The 14,601-nt window shown below is 38.7% G+C and overlaps 1 protein-coding gene across 4 annotated transcripts in view; it reads right to left on the bottom strand.

Moving 5' to 3' along the window:
- LOC131231062 (uncharacterized protein YKR070W) overlaps window positions 1-14,601 on the bottom strand; it is a 60,031-nt gene that overhangs the window by 27,773 nt on the left and 17,657 nt on the right. For 2 of the 4 annotated variants that reach the window (XM_058227153.1, XM_058227152.1), the window contains one exon: window positions 6,600-6,673. The exons of 1 other annotated variant lie outside the window; for it this stretch is intronic. In XM_058227153.1, coding sequence (XP_058083136.1) covers window positions 6,600-6,673 — 74 coding nt within the window. Of the gene's footprint in view, window positions 1-968; window positions 1,089-6,599; window positions 6,674-14,601 lie in introns of all 4 variants that reach the window. One more of the 4 variants, XM_058227151.1, reaches the window with a different exon arrangement.

The raw sequence follows: 14,601 nt of genomic DNA, 5'->3' as shown, positions 1-14,601 counted from the left end.
CACAAATCTAGGTTTGAATTGCTCAGGAATAGGAGGCAAGTCATCAAAATGAGGACGAACATTGATCTCAAGTAAGGATGCAACATGAGTAGAAAAGAAAGACTGATTTTCAAAGAAAACAACATGACGAGAAATATGAAATCTGCTAGAGCATGGATCATAGCAAACATAACCTTTGTGTGAATTACAATAACTCATAAAAGTGCATTTAACAGATTTGGGCAGAAAGTTTGTGTCGTTCATGTGATGGCAAATGAACAAAACAAACACAACCAAAGGTATGCATATCAAGATAGTTGGGATGCTGATGATAAAGACGATAATAGGGAGTTTCAAAATGTAAGACACTTGAAGGCAATCTATTAATTAAATAAACTATCGTGGATAAGGCTTCCACCCAAAATTTAGAAGGAACTGAAGATTCAAGCAATAACGTCCGAACAACCTCCAACAGGTGGCGATTCTTACATTCAGCAACACCATTCTGCTGAGGTGTATAAGGACAAGAATGCTTAAAAACAATTCCTTTCTGCTTAAGAAAGGCATGAAATTCATGAGGCATATATTCACCACCCAAATCGGACCTTAACACTTTAATGCCTAAAGAGAATTGAGTTCAATATAAGCCACAAATTGTTGAAACACAGAAAATACCTCAGATTTAGAACGAAGAAAATAAATCCAGGTATACCTACTATAATCATCAAAATGAACGTGACAAAATATTTATAATTTGCATGAGATATAACAGGAGTAATACCTCACACATCACTATGGATCAAATCAAAACAGTTTTCAGCACGACTACCATGAGCAGGAAAGGAAAGAGACTTACTCTTACCTAATTTACATGTTGAGCAATCAAAAGAGAGATGAGAGGAAAATTGATCTTTATTACCCAACAAACCAGAGTTTACTAAATGAGATAGAACAATAGAGTTAAGAAGACCCAAACGTTTGTGCCATACTTCACCCTTATTGTTTACAGTAGTACAAGCCAAAGAAATGCAAGAAGGAATGGAAAAATGTAGAGGAAACAATCGTCCAACTTTAGGCCCCTTTGCGAGTATCTTCCCTAACACTTGATCCTGCACAATACAACCATCACGAGAAAACCCCACATTACAGTTGTTATCAACCAATTGTCCGAGGGAAATGAGACTAGTAGAAAGCTCACGAGATAACAAAAACTTCTTTAACTAATGAATTAATATCCCCAACAGCATGAATAGGTAACTGACTACCATCAGCAATCTGAATGTACAATGAGCCATGATAATTCCGAACATTGGTAAGAGTGTTGGAGGAACTAGTCATATGATTAGACGCAGCAGAATCAACAAGCCAAGGTAAAGATGGTAGTGTACTGTTACCTTGAAGAAAAGGCTGAAATAATCATCTATTGAATTGTTTTAAGAGTAAGAACAAAGGGATCACCAACTGTAGAGGAATTAGCGGAAGCAGAAGTACCCACCGCAGCTTGATAGGCATTAGTTTGGCGATTCTGGGGACGAGTCGGACAGTCTTTGATAATACGTCCTGGCTTCTTGCAATAATTGCAAGATTTCTTGGCACAGTGAGCAGCGATATGCCCGTATTCCTTGTAGCTGAAGCATTGGACCTTCCGCATATCCCTACCCTTACCTTTCCCATGAGCTGCATAAGCGACGTCATTAGAAGTCATATGATTCTGCTGAAAAGTAGCCTGTGTTGCAAGACGCTACTCTTCACAAAGTAATTCCCCAAAGCACACATCCAAAGAGGGAGGAGGATCATGATTCATCAAATTGGAGTGAGTTGCCTCAAATTCCAGCCGTAACTTCATTAGAAATTAATCTCTCTTGCTCTGTTCATGAACCTCCTGAACAGCAGCGAGAGATACAGCTGGTATCTTAGCATAAACAATGTCAACAAATTCACCCCACAAGTTCTGAAACCCAGAAAAATAATCTGGCATGAAGAGATCGCCCTGAGTGTAATTGGCGATATCATATTCCAACTGAAAGCGTCTAGCTGTGTGGTCTTGATTGTAAACCTTCTTTAAATACTCCCACATATCTCTTGCAATCTTGCACGGCATCAGATTTAGGACAATCAGAGGATCAACAGATCCTAAAATCCATGTCATGACTCTAGCATCTTTCACTTTCCACTGAGCCAATTTAGAAAGTTCAGTAGGAGCTGGATCACTTCCATCTATGTGACCCCATAACTCTTTCCCCAAGACATAGGTGAAATTGAAATTCCCAGGCAAAATAATTCTTGCCCGTGAAGCACACACCAAAAGAATCCAAGTTGCTAGTAGACATGGTGCCCTACAACCAGCAAGCCCAAAATAAAAGGAGACCAAAATGAGAGTTTCCAGCAAGAAAGAAACTTCCTACCCTCAACAGAACTACCGAACAGCAGTTTATAACCCACCAGAATTGTCTACCCCTTTCTTTGAAGGTATCGACAGCCGAGAAGACCAACAGATTAGTCCCAACCCAACCCAAAAATCTCAAAACAGGTAATAGAAAGCTCTGATACTATGTAAATATTTTGGATTGAATGTCCTCATTGTGAGGTTCCTCTATTTATATAGAAACTCTAGGCTAATTACAAGGCTGAATTGCAGCCATTAACATCAATCTAGGCTAACAAACAAGGAAACAATAACTGTACAAGATATATACAATCATGCCATAAATAGATGACCTAATTATGGCTAAATATGTTATCCCGATTGACACAATCATGCCATAATTAGAAGACCTAATTATGGCTAAATATATGTTGTCCCGATTGACACTAACCACCTATACAACTTGGGACAAAAGAAGCACCTAAAGCTGACTACAACAAACCAGGACATTACAGGCCCATAGGAGTCTGAACAAACTTTTGATCAGTCAATTGCGCAAGAGCAATGAGATTTGTGGTATACTTATGTTGGCTAACAAGAATCCCACGCTCAGATCGAGAGATCTCAAGACCCAAAAAATAAGTGAGGGGGCCCAAATCCTTCATATGAAATGAAGAGCATAGAATCATTTGTAACTCAGTTATCCCAGAAGAGTCACTACCAGTCAATAACAGGTCATCCACATAAACCAGAAGGATGGCAATGCCATAGGAAGTGCTGCAAGTAAACAAAGATGGGTCATGTTCACTCTGAGAGAAGCCAGCACCAACAACTACATCATGGAAACACTAGAACCAAGCTGTGGAGCCTTCTTGAGGCCATACATTGCTTTCCTTGGACGACATACCATATCTCTAGAACCATCACCGAGCCAGGCGGCTGCCCACCTATTTGATCCAGTGAGCAATTTCAATTTTCGATCCATGTTTTTGTTGAAAATCATGTTAAACCAGTGTCAAATGGTTACAAATCTATGATTCTTCATGTTTTCCATGAAAAATTATGGATTTGGAACTTTGATTTCGAGATTTGGGGGAGATAGGTCAAGTTGTGGAAAATTGAGGGAAAAAAAAATCTCAATTTCCCACAAATCAGTTGCAATCTTTGTATCCAAACACAAAATTCCATACAAAGGAAACCCCTATTATGTGCACTTTCTTTGTAATGTTTTTATTTCTAAGTGTGCATTGATGTCTTTTACAACAATCCCTAAAGTTTCATTGAAACATTTGAACAATTTCCCAATGTTCCCATGTTTCCCAACAATAACAATACATTACGCGATAACGATATTTAAAACATTGATTGCACCTAAGTGTTCTTGAGCTTTTTAAATGGTAAACTCACTCGTCTAAACATTAGCTAAAGCCCACTTATGAAATTTTAGGAAACACCAATGACAAAATTGAATTTCCATCTTTGTAGAAGTGGCATTTGGCAGAAATCCAATTTTTGCACCCCTAGAAATTGAAATAAATTGAAGAAATTCGTATAACCAGGTGATGATGTATAACCACTGTTGAGAGTATCTCCGATATTATCCATATCTCCAGCTTGGTGATAACGATAACACCGGTACTATCAGAAATTCTATGTATTGGCGATATATTGTGAAGTATTGCCAATGTATCGATATCGCCAATGCATCGCCAATATTTTCGACTGTACAAATCCCAGGTGCTGCTTGTATCACCAATGCATCAGCGATATTTCGACAATATCTCCAATGTATCGATATTGCCAAAAATATGTTTATTAAAAAAAATCATTTCAAAAATTTTGGTATGGGTGCATGGTTATGTGATGAAATGCATGTTTGTATGTGTGTATATGTATGCATGCATGGATGGATCATGGATAGATGTATGCATGTATGCATGAATGGTTGGATGGATGGATGGATGGATCATGGATGTGTGTATGTGTGTCTCTATGTGTATGTGTGTGTGCACGCATGCATGGATGGATGGATGGATCATGCATGTTTGTATGTATGTACATGCATGCATGGATGGATGGCTGGATGAATGGATGGATCCACCATTTTTCCCATGTTTCCCTTAGTCAACGATACATACTTTTAGGCCCCATTAGAGGGAAACTTATTCTTATTTGATTCCTAAATATGCATATATGCATCTTTTTCGCTTTTATTTTATTCTTAAACCCCCCTTAGGTTTTTTTGGGAATTTAAAAGGGGGGCATGTGGAGTTATTTTTTTGGGTTGGGTTTATGGGGAGCTGGTTTATGCTGTCGATTGTGAATTGCTTGTATTTGGACCCGTGACAACCGTATGGGTCGTGGGACGGATGGGTCAGCACCAGCAATTGGTATTGGTTTCAATGTAGGAGTCCTTGTGCCCCGTCCAAGACCCAATTCAGTTGTAGTTACCGGGATTAATCCATGTTATCATTGGTCGTGATTCACCTTTCTTGATTGGTTGAGATGATGGACCATACTACACCATTATCCTTAACTTTTAATTGTTTGAGTTGGTTGGCCAATTGATGAGTACGTGGAGTTGGGCATTGTGACTGTGATTTCTTATGATTTTGATCTCACCCTTAGATAGTTTATTGAGCTTTGATTCATGCATAATGGGTAGTTTTACCTTGGTATCGTTTTGGCTTTCTTTAGGTCGGTTTGTTTCTGAAAAGCTTTATTGAATGGTGGTGAATGTTCGGCTTAAGATCCGTTGCCTGGGGCCAATGGAACTTACTCCAACCCGGCCTAGGATGGCAGAAGTGGCGGAAGTTATGTATAGTTTCTCCCAAAATGTCAAGTAACCCTTTCGGTTGAACTTGATTTAAATATTTATTAATAGTTAAACTGTTATTTTTTAATTTGTTTGTATCCTAAGATCGAATTATGTAATTTGTTAAGGTTAATCATATTTATTCAAGAATTTAATTGGTGGCTTATGCTTTTTTGGAATTTAACGTTTATATATTTGGTAAATTAATTAATTAAAAAGTTCCTAATCTAAAAAACGTGGTTGACCCAAAATGAACATCCCACAATGTTAAATTGGAAATGTATTGCAACGCCAGGAATGTCTATGTTGTTCCTTTTATTGGAAATTTTTGACCTGTCATTTTAAATTAAAGTTAAAAATCAAAAGTAGGGAACGGAACCCTATAATTTTGTTGTACTTAATTCCGTTATTCTTATATTTATTTATTTGGGTCTTTTATTGCTTTAAATTCAATTTGAATGATGTAATGTTGTTAAAATTACCAATTTAATTCACGGTTTAATAATTACTCGGGAATGAACAACGGTCTTATTGGTTCTTAGTTTAGGGAATTTAATTCCAATATTGGTAGAAAGATTAAAATTTATGAGGCCCCAATTTTTATTTAATTTTTATTGTTTTTTTGAATATTAAGGGTTGATTGTTTATTCACGGATAATGGTGTTAATGGAGAAGACATTTACCTTGTTATTAAGTGGGGAAATTTTTCCAATTTACGAATTATAGTGCCAATTTTGTATCTATTTTATTTATTTGTTTTAAATTTGAAATCTTTTTTTGAATTAAGGTTTTGTTTTAATTAAACTTAATGTGTAATTGATGCATTGGTACTAACTTGTAAAAATTTTGCAATAATGGGCCTGGAAGGATTAACATTTATTTTGTTAGATGATAATTTTAATGGTAGATTTGAATAATTAAATTATTTACCAATTATTTTCCATTTTTAATATCATAATTGAAATGAATTTATATTCCATAATTTTTTAACCATTACATGAAATTATAATTCCATACTTGATAAACCATTCTAAAAAATCCATTTCCATAATTATGTTACAAGTTAAACATTCACTCAGAATATCAAATAAGAATTAATTCCAGATTCAACTCTAGTATTAAAACTTTTATTTAACATTTCCCAATTCTGAAATTTTCTTTAAACATTAGTTGAATAGAAATATTTTAATTCATGAAATATTTTCTTTTCATAATTGCTTACGAAATTTTTTTTTTTAATTGTATATTTCTTTTTTAATTGATTGTTTTGTAATAATCTTTGAACCTCTAGTCTGAGTAACAAATTTTGGCCAGCTAATTTGTGTCCAAATATCAAGTTGTCTCTAACCAGTTTCCATTTTGAACATCTTTGGATTATGCTAACTACAATGCAGGGACATGCACGCATCATAGTATGATACCGTCGGAGATGAAATGTACCTGCAAAGGCTTAATGATAACTTCCAAGAGTTTCCCTAACTCGTAGGCACGTCTTGCTTCTGGGATGCCACCGCCTGCCATCTTAGCAGTTAGCTATCATAAAAACAATATTATTCTTCCTGGATTCATAGATATCTACGATCCACAAGCCCTTTAGTGCGAACATCTAACAAACTATTTCACTGAGCAGCAGCCAGCATGCATGTAAGAACCTAACGTAATGAACAGAAATGAAAGTGGTCTAGAGTGTCTTCTTATTTTTTAAGGCAACAGGAAATGTTACTAAAGATGGGAAAGAAAAGGCATTAAGGGAGAGGAACAAAGGAGCCGACAATGAGTGACCTTGTCATCACTCCCTCTTTTGCGAGCCTCATTGGCTTTCCCTCGACACATTTGAGAACAAATTCTCCTATTTGCCTACCTCATTTTGAAGATAAAAAAGAAAGCTTCCAAGGATCTAGACCCATAGACGAGACTAGAGCCCAGCTGAGCCGAACATAGTTTGACCCAAGTTTGGTTTGGCTTGTTTATGTGACACCCCCCGTTCGAGCTTTGCACGAGCCAAGCTTCGAGCCTATTCCTACTGTTTGAGCTTGGTTTGGTCCGGATTATACGAGCCTGAGCTTGGTTTGGTTTGGTCCAAATCCCCAGCCGAGCCGAGCCAAGCGAAGTTCGAACAGGGGTCAGCTCATTTTTCTTCCTTTTTTTTTCTTTTTTCTTTTTTTCCCTTCTCCATTACCGAGTCTTGGCTTCTTTCCATGTCAAGGGTTGTTTAGACCCTTGAAAGGATTTCTCTCCTACATACCAAATGTAAGGTTATGGTATAAAGTTAGATCTATACATTTGGTAACATAGATTTGTGAGCATAACTCTGCTAGAGTTCTTCAAACATTCATGTGTATAGTTCTCAGATAGAGTTTTCATTACTTGGAAAATAATCCTAAAAAGACGAATAATTCCTACGAGATGACTCACCTATTTGGCATGTTGAGTGGCTTTAATCGATGACCCTGAAGATTAACACGAACAAATAATCAACAGATCGCCGGTTTGACCTGACCGCTGCTCTAATGCCAACTTTTCTTCGCACTCTACTGTTCAAAGCCTCTCCTCTTCTGTACTAATTGATAGAGAGTTGGATGGATCTTTTCATGCCTTTGAACGTTTACGGAGCTCTTGTTAAATAATTTTCTCTAATCTTTCCGGTTTTGGACTCCTGTTGTACAAGGGATAGCGTGCGTTCACACGCTAGTGGTTTGGCAAGGGATTTCTGTGTTGTTTTCCAAAAGTAAAAAAGGTATTAACAGTTGGGATATGTATGCTTTGGAATCTTGATTCTAGACAAGTGGTTATCTGACCGTTCAATTGCTGGTAAGTGATCAGCAGTTCTTGTTTTTCAATGGGGAAGATGACGTCTTTTTATGCCAGAACTTGATAGATGATGGATCCCGCCAAGCTGATTCTCATGGATGGTTTGGATGCTCCATAGGAAGCCCAGGGGCCCACCAAACCGAAGGTCCAGGTCTTTTACACTAGTGAGTTCGAGCACGGGGATTTTCACCGTTCTGCATACGTAACTGCAAGTCGGAGAAGAAAATGGAAAAGAGTCATGCTCTCATTGGTTCTCAGTGCTTAGGAACACTTGAGCAAAATATGCCATAGGATAGGGTATAAATTTTAGGTAGTGCAGATCTTCTGTGTTGAAGGCACAAGAAATTCCAGTATTGGGGCTTCTCATTGGTCCACGTCATTTCCGATGACTCCCACTAACAAGATAGGCTGGATTTCTCTCTCCCAAATAGATTGCTAACTACACAACGCAACTTTTAACATGTGGAACTTTTTTGGGTCCAATCATAATTTGTGTTAGATCTACACTGTCCATCAATTTTTCTAGATAATTCTAGAGCATGAGCTCAAAAATGATGTACATCCAAAGCTCAAGTGGATTACACCACAGAAAGTAGTAGGGATTGAACAAACTACCGTTGAAACTTTCATAGGGCCAACTGTGACACTTATTTTCCATATGATCTGTTCATAGGATCAAAAATACATGGATGAAGTTAAAATACAAATATCAGCCTGATCAGACCCTTCTGTGGCCTCAAGAAGTTTTCAATGGTAGCATAAATTCCTACTGTCTTCAATGGTGTGGTCCACTTTAGCTTTGGGTCTGCATTGTTTTTGGGTTAATATTCTAGAATGATCTGAAAAATTGGATGGATAGTAAGATTTTTCATCGTGGGCCCCATGAAAATTTCACACCTCAAGAAATTCCGTTGCTTGCTGTGTGGTGCAGGGGAGCAGATTAGGTGAGACCCTGGCCTCACCCAAGACCGTGTGGGCCTCACCGTGGTTCCCACCTTGACGTGTGTATTTTGTATCCACCCCATCCATCTATTTTTTTAGATCATTTTAGGGCATTGTCCAAAAAATGAAGCATATCCAATTATCAAGTGGACCATATGATAGGAAACGGTGGTGATTGACCATTAATGGGCCACAAAAGTATTAGATCAAGCTGATATTTGTTTTTCTCTTCATCCAGGCTTATGTGAACTTATCAACAAATTGGATGACAAATAAAAACTACAAAAACATTAAGGTGATCCCAAGGAAGTTTTGAATGGTAGGGTGTTCAATCAACCACTGTTTCCTGGAGTATGGTCCACCTGATAATTGCATAGGGTTGCACCGTCTTGGGTGAGTCCGAATTTCACCTAATCCGCTCCCGTGAAGCACATACCCAAGTGTTGACGTGTGGAACTTTCATGGGCCCCATCACAACGTATGTATCAGATCCAAACCGTCTATCCATTTTTCCATACCATTGTATGAAATGAGACAAAAAAAAGGATGAGGTATATCAAAGGCTCAAGTGGGCCACACTACAGAAACAGTGGGAATTGGACATCTACAGTTGAAAACTTCTTGCGGCCGCAGAAGGCTCTGATCAGGCTCATATTTGTGTTTTCCCTTCATATGATATTTCACCAAGAAATCATCAACAATTGGAAAGGAAACGAAAGATTGTGGTCTCAATATCTCGCGTGTTGCGATATCGATAATATTGAGATATTATCAATATTATCAATGACAAATTGAACACTACATACAACCATGTGCCCACGAAAAAAATTGAAATAAATTTTTTTCTAATAAACAAAATTTTGATGATATCAATATGTTGGCGATATTATTGAAATATCGTCGATATGCTTATGATACAAGCATTACCTAGAATTTACATGTCGAAAATATTGGCGATACATTGGCGATATTGATGCATCAGCAATACAAGCGACACCTAGAATTTACATAGTTGAAAATATTAGTGATTACATTAGCAATATTGATAGGTTGGCGATACCAATACATTGCTAATACCTGGAATTTCTGATACTACCAGCGTTATCAGTATCGCTGAGCGGGAGATAAAGATAATATCGAAGACATTTTCGATAATATCAGAGATAATTCGAACATTGATCCTATCATCAATATTTATATACTTTGGACGCTCCAATCGGCTAAATAGCAGAATACCCAAAATGCATTCCCAGGTATGCAGTATAGTATTACATTCAATTAAAAATGAATATTGTTCCATGATGATGCAGATCCGACCCACCGTGTCAAAATATTAGTCCTCTTTCCGAATTGCTAAGATACAGCAAATTGACCAGTCAAATTACAGATTGGACATAGAAAAGTAAGATAGTGTTAGTTGCAGAAATATTGATTCATGTAATCAGGAATCCCACACCTGACACCCCTAATGATGATAATGATTCTACTGAAGACACTAGAGCATATCAAAGATGAATGAAGGCTGATAAGTTGGCCAAATACTCCATCTCTAATATTTTGGGACACCAACATTGCCCAGATGCACACACTCCAAAATTCTGATTGAACCTCAAGCAGTTGTTTGTTTGAGGATCAGTTTGTGTCTGCCTGACAAGTATTAGAGAAGCAATTCCCTGATGTAAAAATTGATGAACTCCAGTGAGAGAGCGTCTTCTTAAGATGTTTGAACATGCTAATGAACTGGAAATCCTAGGTACTAAGTAAGAAGAAATTTCTGTGATAAACACAATAATTAAATCATTGTCGTCATCTTTTAAATCATTTTGCACCAACTGCAATATGAATAAATTGAAGTATACCAAGACTGAACTACTTCAATGATTGGTTGCATTTGAATTGGACAATAAGTCGGACAGAAACCAAATCTCTCATCTGACCGAAGAAACTTCCAGTTCTCAGAGAGAGAAGAAAAACTGTAAAGAGCAGTGCCAAAAAGACTAATCCTAAACCACCTGCTAAGGGTCCACCAGTAGGTGTCCAGAAACCTCCATATCAAGAGATGTAGAGGGTCTATTGGTCTAATGACTGCTTCCTACTTTAGCATCTCTGCCTTGGTCATGTTGTGTAGATAGGCTATTGAAATTGGTAAGAGATGGTCCCTTATAGCATGCGCATGTTGAATCTCTACCAACTTGTGAGGCTTGCCTACAAGGCAAAATGACTTGAAAACCACTCCCAAAAGAAATCATTGAGAGAGCCATAGACTGGCTTCATCTCATACATTCTTATGTCGGTGGAACTCTGAATGTGAATGTAATAACCCAAAAAAATTTGCACACGAGTAGGTACACAAATGCAAACATACACACTTCTATACATCCTGAGCTTATATATCATAACACGCTTAATCAATCACCGATCCAACCAATGGGCATACTCTTCATGGACCAGCTAAGCTATCCAACCTTCCACTTTACATCATCATGAAATAGGTAAAGAATACATCTAAAGCAGTTTACATCCGATCATTCACGATTCTAAACATTTCATCTCAACCCTAGTACACTAAGAAATGTTTTACACCGTTAAAGTCCAATTCCAATTGTTACAAAACTACCATTAATCATCTAGAGCTTCTATCGTGTACATGTTCTTACCCTACACTACTCTTTGGAAAACCTATTAGAGTCCGATCATGATGAAAATTTAACCAATGCTCATTCAACCCAATTGAGTCATACATTTTCAATTTCGACATCTAATTCACAAAATCAACCATCCATCGGAATTTTCATCATATCCGCTGGACCGCTAGATGACCCACCTCAAAGTCGAAAAAAGACCATCATTGTGATCCACAGGCGATCCCCATTGAATCTATCAATTTACTTGTTACAACAGGTCATGTCTGGACTTATTTCTGGAAATTCCATATAATCCGGGGAGAATCTGGTGGATTCTCTGGTTTCCAAAATAAAAAAGGATACAGTATCCGCATGTGCACCTTGTATTGTGCACCTTCACATAATAGATCGTAATCCGATCATCCAACTGAGAGACTACCTGTACATCTACACCTTAACATCCCAAGGACTCCGTGGACACTCAATTTGTAATTTTATGGGTAATCCAACCATTAACTTCGGATCCAATTGCTTTTAATCATCCAAATTAAAAGAACCAATTTCAGTCCATCCAAACCATTCAATTGGTGGACCATCAAGAGATCACAACCTACAACTAGCCCCAAGCTATCCCCACATACAAAACCCAACCTTGCACATTTGTGAGCAGCGCATGTGCGACTGTGTGTTAAACTGGAAACCCAAAGAACCCAGCATGCAAAACAATGTTTACAACAAGAAACTCTTTCCCTTCCGGAGATGAACTCGACTTACGATCATTGAGAACCCATTTTCAACTACTCATAGTCATTCATTGAGCAGATCCTAACCGTCCGATTCCGTTGAGATTGCCCGATAACAACATGCTCTCTAGCAAGGTTGCAAACCGTAGAAATATTTTCTCTTCTTCAATTCTTTACGACGGATCCACCAATACCGTAGGATTCAATCCAAACCATACAATCACAATATGAAAGATCCTAGAGTCCAAGTGGAATGCAAGGACGTCGTTGTTTCCTCTCCAAATTCCGTTTTCACATCGGTGAGCGGTAACAACCCAAACAAGTTTCTTGCATGAACCATCAGCCAAACGTAGATGGACGTTTGAATTCTCACGTCCCCAAGCTCCTTTCCTTCAATCTGAACTGTCCATAAGAAGTGGAAAGAAGAAATAACAACCGGATTGAAATTTGCCATTAACGGTTGTCTTCTCCTTCGTCAACAAACTCCGACCGTAAGATCTTGCTAAGCCTCTGATTCAAGATAAAAAATGGTCACTGTGTGGCCCACATGATCGACGTGAGATCAGTAGGTTCCAAACCAAGATCGGATTTGATCCGTCAACACCTTACACCAACCAATCAATGTTGGAATCACATCGTCAGATACCTTCTTATGCATGATCAACTCCACGCAAGTCCTTTTGTAATCGGGATTACAGAATGCTAAGAAGGCTATAAAACTCTCTCAACAAAGAGATCACACCAACTCATACATTCGAGAAATCGAGAGAGAGGAGACGACCTCCGAGGTTAAACTCACTAACTCGTCGAGTTTACACTGAGTTCCAGCCTTCGGTTGAGTCCAGCACCTGGTGTTAGTCGTGGCTAAGAGAAATAAGAAGAGAGATCGAGGCTAAGTTGGAACCGAGTCGACTCTCCAAGTTCAACGCTAAGTTAAAATCAAGTTTCAGTCAAGTTCGAGTCAAGCTAAGTTAAGGCCCATTTCGCGCCAAAACAAGTGGGTGATCCTCTCAAAAATTTTGAGAATTAGGGTATTTTATCTTGTTGTTCAAAAATCGTGAAGAACAAATTTTAATTCTAATGAAGGATTTAAACTAATCTTGAATTAGTGTGTTGATTAAACCCTAATAGAGAGTAACCTGAGATTTACTTTGTCACGCCCCAGACTCGGAGACCGGGCTTACCAGGTTCCTGATCGCCGATTCCGGCGCCGACAGCCTCCGTAGTACCCCATTCTCCGCTCCTGGCACCCATTCACTAGGTTCCGATCCTGGGATCCTACAAGGAGGATTTCCATAACAAAAATCTGATCCATAAAGAGCATACCCAATATCATAACATCGTAACCACAGAAAATAACTACAAGAACACCATTATAAGATCCACTAAGAATTTAAACTTTTACAAGATACAAGGCTCAAGGGGAAATACAAGAACGAAAAAAAAAAAGAAAGCTCCAAAAGAATCAATGGCACGCTCCAGCTCCTGCTCCGCTCTCTGGCCTCGAATCACCTGCACGCATCAATCGTGCATAAGCTTATAAAAAGCTTAGAGGGCGGTGTAAGTGTCTGCAGGACAAGTGTCATGAATGTGATATCAGAGTATGCGGAAATGTGGCAAGAACCATGAATATCATCAATGATGCCAACCATACCAAGGCTATGCTATACCAAGCAGGAATGCTACAAGCCGTCAAAAGGCTATGCAATGCAACATATGACTATTGGGCGCCATACCAAAGCGATACAACAAGAGACCTACATAGCCTATGCCAAGGTGCAATGCAATCATGCCAGTCCTCATCGCAAGTACACATATCAATATAGTTCCACTCTAAGGAATCCACCGGGGTCAAATACAGTACCTGCCGACTGCCGCTCTCCTAGCCGCACAGCCTAGCGAGCGTAAGAGACCTTGCTACCCGCCTGTGGACAGCCAATCACCAACAAGGCTCGACAGTAGCGGACCCATTCACGAGCTTGTCAAACTCAGCCTAGCTATTGCCCCCTCACTCAGGCAGGTAAGGCCACACCCCATCTCAACCGACCATGCTACAGTGGGAGTCGCGGCCTAATGGTATAAAGCACTTGGGCGCTCATGTTTTCCACTCGGTCTTAGCATTGAGGCGTCTCCTGATACTATGAACGTTTAGGGGCTTTCACCCAAGGACATCCTATATGCCCTATATGCTCAAGTAACATTTCAAGTGTCCAAATCCAGCGATCCACAATATACATCTGGAAGCTACGGCCCTGATGAAGCAAGGACGAATATCCGCGTGCTACGCAATGCCAGATGCATGAATCACACGATCAACCATGC

The sequence above is a fragment of the Magnolia sinica genome, chromosome 17 (assembly GCF_029962835.1).
Source record: "Magnolia sinica isolate HGM2019 chromosome 17, MsV1, whole genome shotgun sequence".
NCBI lineage: Eukaryota > Viridiplantae > Streptophyta > Magnoliopsida > Magnoliales > Magnoliaceae > Magnolia > Magnolia sinica.
The sequence above is the reverse complement of the archived record's forward strand: the minus strand, read 5'-3'. Positions and strand labels throughout refer to the sequence as shown.